General features: G+C 38.6%; 1 protein-coding gene across 1 annotated transcript in view; it reads left to right on the top strand.

Annotated features, from left to right (window-relative positions):
• The first annotated feature begins 313 nt into the window (after positions 1-313).
• The window catches only part of CRY1 (cryptochrome circadian regulator 1), a 44,032-nt gene continuing 32,249 nt past the window's right edge, over positions 314-12,096 (top strand). The window contains exon 1 of the mRNA XM_016148063.2: positions 314-1,261. Within this exon, the coding sequence (XP_016003549.1) occupies positions 1,104-1,261 (158 nt within the window). The 5' untranslated portion in view covers positions 314-1,103. The remainder of the gene's footprint in view (positions 1,262-12,096) is intronic.

Below are 12,096 nucleotides of genomic sequence, written 5' to 3'. Positions count from 1 at the left end.
GGAGACCCCACAGCAGAGCCCCGAGCGCGCTCCCGCCCGCCGGCCCCGCCCTACTTCCCTCTGGATTGCAGCGAGAGCGCACGCGCGCCTCCCCGAGCAAAGCGCGCGCTCGCGAGCTCCCCGCATCCCCGTGCTCATCCGGGTCTTGGCGAACCTCAGCCAATGGTGAACGCTCACGGCCCCCGGAGGCGGGGTTAAGCACTCCCTCACGTGGGGCCTGTGATCACTGGGGCCGCTTCCAGGCAACCATGACCAGTCCGCCGAGAAAAGGAGCAGGAACAGAGAGCCTAGTGTCTGGGCGAGGATCAGTGGTTTTGAGATCTAGGGGCTGCTTCCCCCCAGAAGCGACTGAAGCACGAGCACACTCACCCGTTAGAGACGCTGTAGTAAACACACTTCAGAAACGTGAGGTGCCGGTGGTCACGTGGTGAGCGAGCCCTCCAATGAGGAGCCGGAGGCGGGGCCGAAGCAGCTGACGCGGCGGTGGCGGTGGAGTCACCCGGGCCGCCTCGGATCGGTCACCGGCCGGCAACCGTCCAGCGGCCTCGACCGTCGCCTGCGTGCTCCGTGCTCCGTCCGCACGCCTGTCTCAGGGCCGAGAGGCATCGTGGCCCTCGGTGGCTGAATCCTCGCTCATCCCTCTCGGTGGCTCGCCTCGGGCGGGCCGCTTTCTTCTCGGGGGCCGCCTCGGTGGGGCGAGGTTTCCGTGACGAACCTCCTGGGGCTGCGGGTGCCGGCTCCGGCTGTCGTGTCGGCTCCGACTGCTGGAACTTGCTCACCCTCTTAGGGTCCGAGGGCCTCTAAGTTATGCGTCTCGTCCAGGCGATCGCGGCGGGCTCTGGCTCCTAAAGGGCGTCACAACCGGACTCCGCCGACTGGGCAACCTCCATTCATCCTTCCAGCTGCGCCTCCAGCGCCCTCTCCCTTTCGGGTCGCCTCCTCGGACTCATTTTTTCCTTTCCCCCATCTGCCGCCCTGTCCTCACTCCTTGGGCGCGGCGATTCTCCTGGAAGCCGAGGTGGCGGGTATGAGCCGAACCCTCGTTCTTTGAATTTCTCCGTGGAGGAAGTCGGCGGTGACCGGCTGCCCGCCGCGACCCCGGGATGGGGGTGAACGCAGTGCACTGGTTCCGAAAGGGGCTCCGGCTTCACGACAACCCCGCCCTGAAGGAGTGCATTCAGGGCGCCGACACCATCCGCTGCGTCTACATCCTCGACCCCTGGTTCGCCGGCTCCTCCAATGTGGGCATCAACAGGTGGCGGTAAGTCAAAATCCTGGGGGACATCGATTTCCGTGTTTAATAAATCAGGACTTGACGTGCGATCGGATCAGTCCGAGAACTTAGACCTGGGACCGCCATGCGTCGGCTGTTTTAAGAATTGTAGAAGCTTTAAGTATGAAATAGAATGGACTTCATAGTCCTTTGGCTAGAAAGTGCCGGCAGCCTGGAACCCCTTGGCCTCCGTGTGTGAATTACGTGTCCGCACTAATGGGAACTCTTCCCCCTGGATTTATGGGGAGTTCTTAGTGGTGGAATTAACGAAACACCCTCCCATGTCTCAGTGTTCCGTGGGTTGATTTCCTTGGCCTCTTTATGGCATTCGAAGGATTGTGGTTTTTAATGTTTACGTGTGTGTATATGTCTCAGTAAATCATAGTATGGAGAAAATCATTCATTCAGTACAATTGCCTTCCAGTCCAGTTTTCTCCCACCTTGAGGTTGCCGTGGGAAAAGCAAGGGAAACGTTATCTGTTTTTTTTGTTTTTTTTTTTTCTTTTTTTCTTTGCTTAGCTGTGCCTCTCAACTCCTCCTTGTGGCCGACTGGACAAAGCACAGTTTTTCTTTCTAGGCAAAGTATAATCCTTCTAGGGATCAGAGTAGTGGAAGAAATCTTAGAGAAGTTTGATGATCTTTTCCTGAAATACCAGGCCAGATGCTCGTTAAGCCCCCTGGTGGAGATGAAAGCGTTCTGCTTCATACCAGGCACTGTTTTAAACACCAGGGGTATAGCGGGGGCCCAGGGGTGGGGCTGGGGGGAGCGAACAGACAAAAATTCTTGTTCTTTTCGAGCGTATGTCCCAGAAAGTAAGATATCTAGTATTTGGTGGTGATAAATGCTGTAGAGAAATACAGAGCAGAAAAAGAGGACAAAGAGTACAAGGGGCATGGGATGAGAGTCTTAATTTTAAATGTGGTGGTTGGGAAAAACTCAGGAGAAGGTGGCAGTTGAACAAGATGATAAAGCAAATGTGGATTGCGGATGTCTAGGGGGAAGGCATCCCAGGCAGAGGGAAAATAAAGGCAAAGACCCTGAGGTTGGAAAAGTACTTAATCTTTGGAAGAAACAGCAGAAGAAGCCAATATGACTGGAGCAGATTAAGTGAGAGGAAAAGTAGTATATGAGGTCAGAGATGTAACAGGGCCAGATTGAGTAGAGCTTAATGGACGGTTGCCAAGATTTGGGCTTTTACTCAGAGTGAAGTGAGAATAATTGCAGGATTATGAACAGAGAAGTGACATGATCTGACTTAAGTTTGAAAAAATTTTCTCTGGCTGTGAGAACAGACTGAATTGGAGGGGTACAGGTGGACAAAAAGCAGGAAGACCACTTAGAAGGCTGTTGCATTCATCCAGATGGGAGGTGGTAATCTCTTGGACCATGATTGTGGTGGATTTGGGGAGAAATAGTCAAAAAATTCTGAATATATTTTGAAGAAAGAATTCCCAGTATTTGTTGATAGATTGAATATGTGGTGTGAGAGAAAGAGAGGAATTAGGAATGATTTCAAAATTTTTGACTTAAAGAACTAGAAGGATGGAGCTACACTTTGCTAAGAAAGTGAAGTCAGGAAAGTCATTTGGGAGGTGATTGGAGTTGTCTTTTGAACTTGATTAAGTTTGAGATGTTTGTTACACATCCAAGTGGAGATAGGCAGTTGGAGTTCAGGATAGAAAGCCAGGCAGAAGATATAAATTAGAGAGTCATCAATTTATAGTTAATATTTTAAAGCCATTCATTCATTCATTCATTCATTGAACATGTATTTGTCATGCATCTGATGCATGCCAGTCACTGTTTTAGGTGCCAGGCATTCAGCATAAATGAAATAGCTTAAAAAAAAAAAAATCACAACCTGTTGAAGCTACATTCTAGTGGAGCTGTGAAACTAAATGGGAACTTTTAAATTAAGGAAGCTAGTATAGATAGAAAAGAGAAGAGGTCCTTGGGTACTCTAATATGTAGAACTTGTGGAGCTATGGAAGAACCAGCATAGGAGATTGAGAAGGAACATCTAGTAATTTGTACCTACATACTGACCCATTCTGTCCTGCTACTGAATGATTTCTGTGGAAGACATATTGGTTCCTCTATTCAAAACCAATCTTTTTATACTACATTTAAAAAACTTCGCTCATATTTGTTCCAGCTTTATTGAGGTATAATCGACAAACTAATTTATATATACAGTATTCAAGGTATACAACATGATGTTTTGATAGGTATACATAGTGAAACTAATTTTTTATTATTCTCTTTCACTTTTTCTTTAACCTCTTTTTAGGTTGCTGCCAATCAACATTTAAACATGTTTTAAGTCCAAGCTCTATTAAAAAAAAAAAAAAGCAAAAAAGCAGAGAAACAGAACCTACCCTTGACTGGGTTCCTCTCCTGCAACTATGTTTCTTAGTTCCTTTGTCATGAGACTTCATAAACAAAATTTCTAATACTGGCAGACTTCATTTCTTTATCTTACACTCAACCTTGAACCCGCTCCAAACTAGTGTCATTCCCCCCCCCCCACATACTCCACCAAAACTGTTTTCATCTAAAGAATACTTTTAAACTTTCATTCCTTGACTTTTTACTATGTTCGACCATACCTTCCTTTTCTTCTCTCTGCTTCTTTTAGAGGGCCCTCCTATGTTTGTTTTTCTCCCAGACCTACTAGTTTTCTTCCTTGACTTCTCTTTTTCTGTTCAACCCTTAAATGCCTCTTAGGTATGTGATCTCCACCTTCTTCATTTTATATCATTGCTAGACATTCTCATCTGTCTTTGTAAAGTCAGTTACCATTTTTTTTTGCCCAGAATTCACAAATCAGTATCTTCATCCCATATTTCTGTCCTGATCCCCAGATACATACCCACAATATATAGATTTCCTGTCTATTCAAATGTGTTATATTAGCTTAAACTTGACTTTTTCAAAATAGATCATCTTCTCCCTTACCCCTCTCTCAAAGACAAAAACCTAAACTGAGTTTTCCGTGTTTCCTATTTTTATTAATAATACCACCATTTGCCCAGTTGCTTAATTATAGATTAGATTGTTAATTATATATTCATTTATTCAATAAATATTCGAGTGCCTGCTGTGTGCTAATCACTTTGTTAATTTCTGTAAATAAAAGTTATAGTCAACAGATAATTTTTCTGTCCTTAGGGAATTTACAGTATACAGAGGAATTTATTTAGAAAATAATCAGAGAAATACATTTTTCTATCTTCATTGCCAGTTTAGCCCATATCACCATTCATTTTGCCTAGATTACTTGAGTAGTTTACAAATCATTGTACCCCCTTACCTATCTCTGATCCATTCCCTACACAGCACCTGGAGTGATCTTTTAACATCGGCTTTAGCAAATCCGATCATGTCCTTTACTATTTAAAATCCTTCAATGACATTTCCTTACCATTAGGTTAAAGTTCAAAAAGCCTATGTAATTTGATATTCTGCTTCTTTTTCCAGCCTTGGAGGATTACTTCCCTGAGGCATTTGAGCGGAACTTTGAAGTATGAGATGGATCTTAATAAACAGATAATGAAGGAAAGGGAATTTTAGGAGGAGGGAAGAAAATTCGAGACTGAGGACATGAAATGAGGGAAGGCACAGTATTTGGGTACTGGTGAGGAGGCTCATATAACTGAATTATATGACACATGAAAGACAGGAGGTGTTGCTTAGTACTCTTTTGGTTTAGTACTCTAGGTGACTGCCTGCCTCAAACAGATGTAAGCAAAAAGACAGTTTATTGGCAAGTGTAATTGAACAATCCAAGGAAAATTGACCGCAGACATGAGTTGATGCTATGCCCAGAAGACATCTCTAGGACCAAATCCCTTACTTTGCATCTCCAAACTTCACTTAACACTGGATTTGCTTTTCAGACAGGCTGTCCTCTGGTGGTAAAATATAGCAATAACAATAGCAGGTAAAAAGCATATGTATGCCCCAGAAGTCTCAACAAAAGTCTATAGCACTTTATTGGCTCCATTTGGGCCAGTTTCTGAACCAATCGTTGTGAACCTCTGGTTGTCTGAACTGGAGTTGTGTGTCTTACGGGTGGGATCAGCTCGACTGGACTGAAGTAACTAAAGTGAAATGAATGCCTTAAAACAGCAGATGCCTGTCATATAAGAACGCAGGTAGGAAAGGTTAGGTCATTGATGAATCCAAGGTACTGCTAAGATATCAACTTGGGAAATGGCGAAAATAGAAGTTCAGGTTTGGGGATCATGAACTTTAGAGCTGTGGATGTGGGAGTAATTCCTATATAATTAATAGGTGAAGTATGACTGATGATAGTGGATAGAATAAGACCCATCAAAACCTTGGTCAGTACTGTATTTAAGATGAAAAGGAACTCATTGGTAAAGGAGACTGAGGAGAATCAATCAGAAAGGTAGAAGAGGAGCCCAGAGAGTGCTGTGTCATGGAAACCAAAGGTGGCAAGAATTTTCTTAATGGTGCTAAAGAAGGCAGGTTAGGATGAGCTTTGACAGTATGATAGTATGCAGAAAAATTGTCAAAGACTTGGAAACGGGCAGAAGAAATAACTGTGCATCTTGAAAGCTGGGTATTGGACCCTCCAAGGCCTAGAGGACTCACCAAGAATTATATTATTCTGATTTAGGGAGAGGCACCTTTGTCCTTGATTTAGTGGACCTTGCTTGAAGAAATTACTATGTGCTATTCTAATCATACTTTTTTCATTCTTTCTATATTTATTAGTTGGAATTCTTCTGTAATGAGGAGTTATACCTTTCCCTCCATTTATTTAATTATTCAATAATTTATTTATAAAAATATGGGCTCAAGAATACTTGTTTTATTCTTTGAGTTATAATCTATTACTGTCACTGTTTATTTTGTTGTTTAAATTGTTCCAGCTTTGGCACCCATCCATGTTTTGACAAGCACCCATCTTATTTCTCTGGAGCTCTTCCTTTGTGGCTCCAGCTCGTCTTGTATTTTCCTTTCTCAGCCCTGGAATCAGCCACTTCTTTGTAGAACCCTGGTTCTTCTTATCAGAGAAGGATGTTTAGAAACCAGGTCTGGGTGCTTTCATCTTTATAGTCTTTTTCCCCGGCATTTGTTTTGTTTTGTTTTGTTTTGTCTTGTCTTGTTTTGTTTCACAGTCTTGCCACTGTGAAACTTCCGAAAAACTTGAATTTTATCTAGAGCAAAATTAGCATTATTAGGAGAAGAGAATTTTCTGGTGGGAATATCAGAAAATCAGTATGTGTAGCTGTTATTTGCTTTTGTAAGTATGTCGAACAGATTTTATTTAGTTCCATTTTAATCCTATAAAGCGTAGAAGTAGATTTTAAACATGATTTTTTATCTATCCTTATAGTATCACATTGCAGTGATTTCTAAAAATATGCATGGAATAGTAAAAGTCCTAGATTGAAAATATTTTTATGTGATTTGAGGATTGAGGAGGTATAAATTACATGGCCTTATACTAGTGTAAGCCTTAGAAGTTGATAACTTCAGGTATCTATTATAGCACTTCAAGTAAGTGCTATAATAGATACTAAAAGACCCAGATTAGTAATATTTTTGTAAAACTTTAGAGATCTTCCTTAGCATAATTGCCTTCCTTTTATATGTCCTTTAAGAATAGAGACTTTAATAATACAGCATATTAATTACTATAATAATAAATTTACACACCTTATTGTCATTAAACTTGTAGACTCTCAGGACTAGAATTCTAGATTTATTTTTTGTGTGTGTGTCTGTCCAATGTAGATGCCCAAATGTTGATTGTATAAATGAAAGAATGTACCTCAGAATATGTAATTCTGCATTTTATTAGATTACTAGTAATTATCTCTCAATTATCTCTAAAGGGAGTAAAAGTTAATGTGAATTTAAATGAATTTCTTTACTAAGAAGAGGTGCGATAATGCTTTGGGTTCATTTAGTTTCACTTCTTATAGTTTTCTCCTAAAGCATAGAAAAAGTTGTCTATATATTATCCATAAAGACATTTTGTATTTTTAACTATGATCATGTGTATATGAAATGTGTTTGAGGTCCATGACTGGTTCATACTCACTTATTAGTAATTAAACTGACCCTTTTTTGTTAGTGAAAACTGCGAAAGCCTTAGGATTAAGTTGCATTTTGATTGTTTTTTGCTCCCTGCTCCCCTCTTTTTCGACTCTGTTACCATCCACCACTCCATCTCTTTTTGTCCATTCTTGTTTCTCTGTCCTATCAGTCTTTGAGTTTGTGTTTCATGTACTCTTGCTTCTCTCTTTGAGCAAAGGTTGTACTATGATGTCCCTTAACTTTGAAAACAATCACTTGGACTTTTGGGTAGAAATGAGTATCAAGCAAAGGGCAGAAATAAGAAGACCACTTAGGAAGCTACTATACTTCTCTAGAGGAGAGATGATTGGTGGCGTGGATAAGAGTGGTAATGGTGAAAATGATAGGAACAGTTGGAATCTGGATAGATATTCAAGAGAGAATATAGCAAAGGAAGTGGCAGTACTAAATCTAGAGTCCAAAGTAGAAGTGTAGGCTGAACATATAAAACTGGGAGTCATCAGCCTGCAGGTGGTAATTGTAAGACTAGATAAAGAAAAAGAAGGACCGATGGAAGGAAAGACCTTCACTTTGAATGTACAGAAGGCATGATAGACAGAAGGCTATAAAGGAGGCTGGAGGGAGAGAAGGAAAAAGAAAAGGAAGAATGGAATGAAGTTTGAATGGTAGAAGCAAAGGATGGATGGATGTATTTCCAGAATGACTGATGGAAAGGAAGGAGGGAGGAAGGACAGATACATGGGATAAAGAGCAATGACACATGGAAGAGAGAGAAGTAAGGATATGTGGTAGAGAGAAGCATAACCAGTTACGGCCAATGGATTGTGTAAGGAAGTACTCCCTTACTTGGCTTACTTGGCTGAGGCAGTGGGAAGCCCCTCTATGCTGCTTTAATTTTTCCCTTGCTCCGAAGAAGCCCTTGTGTTCAGATTATAGAGTCACAAGATCAAAGCAGCTGGAATAGTAGTCACCACTTAGGGATGACTGCCTAGAGCTGCAGTGTACTCATGAGCAAGAGAAAAACTTTTGTCAAGCCCCTTATGTGGGGGTCGTTTGTTACCCAAGGTAAGCATATCCTATTCTGGCCAATCAGGTGACATTTTGGCCTGAGTGACTTGAAGGATGGAATCATTATTAACTAAGATTGGGAGACATTGGAGGAGAAGGTTTGAGGAGATTTTTCAAAGGGAAATTTTGAATAGGCAGTAGGATTTCAAAAACATCCTTCTATGACTACTTTAAATAAATTATACTCTTGTCCAGTATCCCTATTTTAGTTTTCTCCATAGAAATTATTACAACTGAGATACAGTGTAGTGGTTCAAGAGCTTAGAACCTGGAGCCAGGCAGGTTGAATGGGTTTCAAATCCTGGTTTTGCTATTTGTCTGTCTATTCCTATGTCCTTGGGAAAATTACTTAACCTTTTATGCATCAATTTCCTCATTTGTAGATGAAGGAAGTACCTATGTCAAAGGATTGTTGCGCGAATGCATGTAAAATGCTTAAAGCAGTATGTGATACACACTTTCTGAATATTCACAGATATTGTTATCATCATGTTGTCATCGTGGTCATCATCATCATCACATTATCATCATTATCATCATCTAACATGTAAACTTAATGACACCAGGCACTTAATTTTTTTCTTACCTTTACCCTAGGGACCGCAACAATGTCAGTAGGATCTGAATAAACTTTTGATGGATAGATGGATGGATAGATTGCATATGACTATCATTTTTCGTAATAATATCAGTACGGGAAAGATCTTGACCTTGCCCAAACTTCAGACAGACCTGTGTGACATGTGCTAGGTCATAGATTTTTTTTTAAAAAAAGAAAAAGGAGAAGAATTTTTTAGCATTACCACTGCCATTTTTTTCACAGATGAAAATTGAAATTTTATTAAATAATTTGTTTCAGTTTTATTTAGATATAATTGACATAATTACTTTTTTCCTGAAGGAAAAAAAATTTCAGATGAGACTGACTGTTAGATTACAGAAAAGCATTATACATAGATCTGGGGCAGCATGCTTTTGAGCACATGTTGGACAGATTTTATTTAGTTATATGTAAATCCTTTAAAGCCTAGAAGTACATCTTATCTTTGATTTTGGCCTAACCTGATAGAGTTACGGTACAGTGGTTTCTAATATTAGGCAAAGAATAATAAAAATTCTAGGATATAAATAGCTTTGTGTGCTTATTTTAGATCAGAGAGGCATAAGTTACACAAATTGTATTAAGTGTAAATTGATTCCAGAAATTTAGTGATTTAACCCTTTTAAATCCTATTATTAATTTTAATAATTTTTCTGTATTTCTTTTTTATATATAGATAGTATCAATATTCATATTATCTATAAATAATCATGCTTTTTTCTTTTCCATCCTTATACTTTTTACCTCTTGTTCTTCTATTACTATACTGTACTAGCTTGAATAGAAGTGTTGACAGCCAGCGTCCTTGTCTTATTTCCAGTCCTAAAATAAAAGCTTTTAACATTTTATCATATTAAATATGATGTTTTCTGTAAGTGTTTTTATGGACGCTCTTTTTCACATTAAGGAATTTACCTTCTAGTCCTAGTTTGTTGAGGCTAAATTAAAATTGAATCTTAGTGGCTACTCTTTCTGCATATGTTCAGTTGGTCCTGATTTTTTCCTTTATCCTATAAATGAAGTGAATCACATTAACCGATTTTTAAGTATTAAACTAATCAACTTTCTGAGGATAAGCAAAACTTGATCATGTTATATAATATTTTTTATATATTGTTGGATTTGGTTTGCTAAAATGATATTCTTGTAAGATTAGCTTGTAATTTTCCTTTTGTGCTGTCCTTGTCTAATTTTGGTGTCAAATCTAACCCCATAAAATGAGTCGAGGAATTTTTCTTTTTTGTCTATCCTCTGTATGCGATTAGAATACTCTAAAAATTAGATCTGTTTATACCTTGGATGTTTGGTAGAATTAACCTCGAAAGCTGATGGGTTTTATGTTTTCCTTGTAAGATTTTTAACCACTGATTTCTTCTCGAGTCAGTTTTACTTAAGAATTTACCCATTTCATCTAAATTTTCAAATTTATTTGGATAAAATTATTCATGCTGTCCTATTTTTCTGTTCAATCCTTGTAGTATCTGAGATTATTTTCCCTCTTTTATTCTTAATATTTCTTATTCTTATCCTATTAATTTATCTTGTCAAAGGTTTATATTATTGTCTCTTCAAATAATAAATTTGGTTTTGTTTCTATTATGTATTTGTGTTCTCTTTTCATTAATTTCTGCTCTTTATCATTTCCTTCTTTCTATTTTTTTAAAGATTTATTCTGCTGTTTTCCTGACTCAGTTTCGACTTCTCTTTTAACCATTTAAGCCTATACTTTATCTTCTAATACTTTTTTGTTTTCCATTCTGCATATTTTAGATACATTTTCTTCATTATTGTTCAGTTCCAGGTATTTTCTAAAATCCATTATCATGTTCTTTGTCCCATATATTATTTAGAAAAGTGGTTTTTTTTATTTCAAAATATAGTACTAATACCATTTTCTTTAAGTTTGTTGAATACAATGTTATGACCTTGTACAGGGTCAGTTTTCATAAATATTCCATGTATAGTTGAATAAATATTCTTTATTTATTATAATATTATAATCTCCAGTTAGTATAACATTCTCTGGCTTCTTTATATAGTATATCTTAATCTTTAGTTTTGAGTTGTTTCAATATGATGTGTCTGGATGTGGATACTCCGTCTCTTGTCTCTCCCTCCCTATATTTCTGCCTTTTTTTTTTTTTTTATATTCTTTATTTCTATCTTTACTTCCTCCCACTCTTCATCCCATTCCCCATCCTCTGTCCTTCTCTTTCTTACCTGGATTGGGATTTATGAGCTGCTGCTGCTGCTTCTTTTTTTTTTTTTTTTTGAGTTTCTTGGATTGGTATCTTACAGCAGTTTCAGAAAATTCTCAGTCATTTTCAGGTCTCTCATTCTGCAACTCAGAGTTCTTGTTCCTTTGTGGATTGTGGGATGGATGGATGGATGGATGGATGGATAAATAAATAGATAGACTGATTGATTGATCGATTGATTGATAGATTTTTGGTGAAGCTTTTTTGTTGAAATTGAGGCATGGGGTTGAAGTTAAAAATCCAGAAAGGATTTGTAATTTCTTTTAACAGTTACCGTAGGTCACAACCAACACTTTGTAATGGTATACTTGTAGTGTTTGGAACCACTTAAATTCCATGAATTTGCATAATTTTAAATTTATAGAAAATGAGTAGTACAAAGAGTTTCTGTGTACTCTGTACCCAGTTTTCCCCTCATGTTAACATCTTACATTACCACTGTACTTTTGTCAAAACTAAGGGACCATACTACTAACTAACTTTCAGATTTTATTCAGATTTCCATGAATGTTCTTTTTTCGTTCTAGAATCCCATCCATGGTACCACATTGCATTTAGTCATATGTCTCCTTAGTCTCCTGTCTTTGAGAGTTTCTCAGGCTTTCCTTGTTTTTGTTTTGTTTTGTTTTGTTTATGACCTTTATGATTTTGAGTACTGGTCATGTATTTTGTGGAATGACCCTCAATTTAGGTTCGTCTGATGTTTTTCTCATGATTAGACGGGGGTTATGAGTTTTGTAGGAAATATCACAGAGGTGAAATGTTCTTTTCATCACATCATATCAGGATTACATGATATAAACATGATTAACTTACACAG

This window comes from Rousettus aegyptiacus, unplaced genomic scaffold (genome assembly GCF_014176215.1).
Source record: "Rousettus aegyptiacus isolate mRouAeg1 unplaced genomic scaffold, mRouAeg1.p scaffold_m13_p_2, whole genome shotgun sequence".
In the NCBI taxonomy this organism is placed as follows: Eukaryota; Metazoa; Chordata; class Mammalia; order Chiroptera; family Pteropodidae; genus Rousettus; species Rousettus aegyptiacus.
The sequence above is the reverse complement of the archived record's forward strand: the minus strand, read 5'-3'. Positions and strand labels throughout refer to the sequence as shown.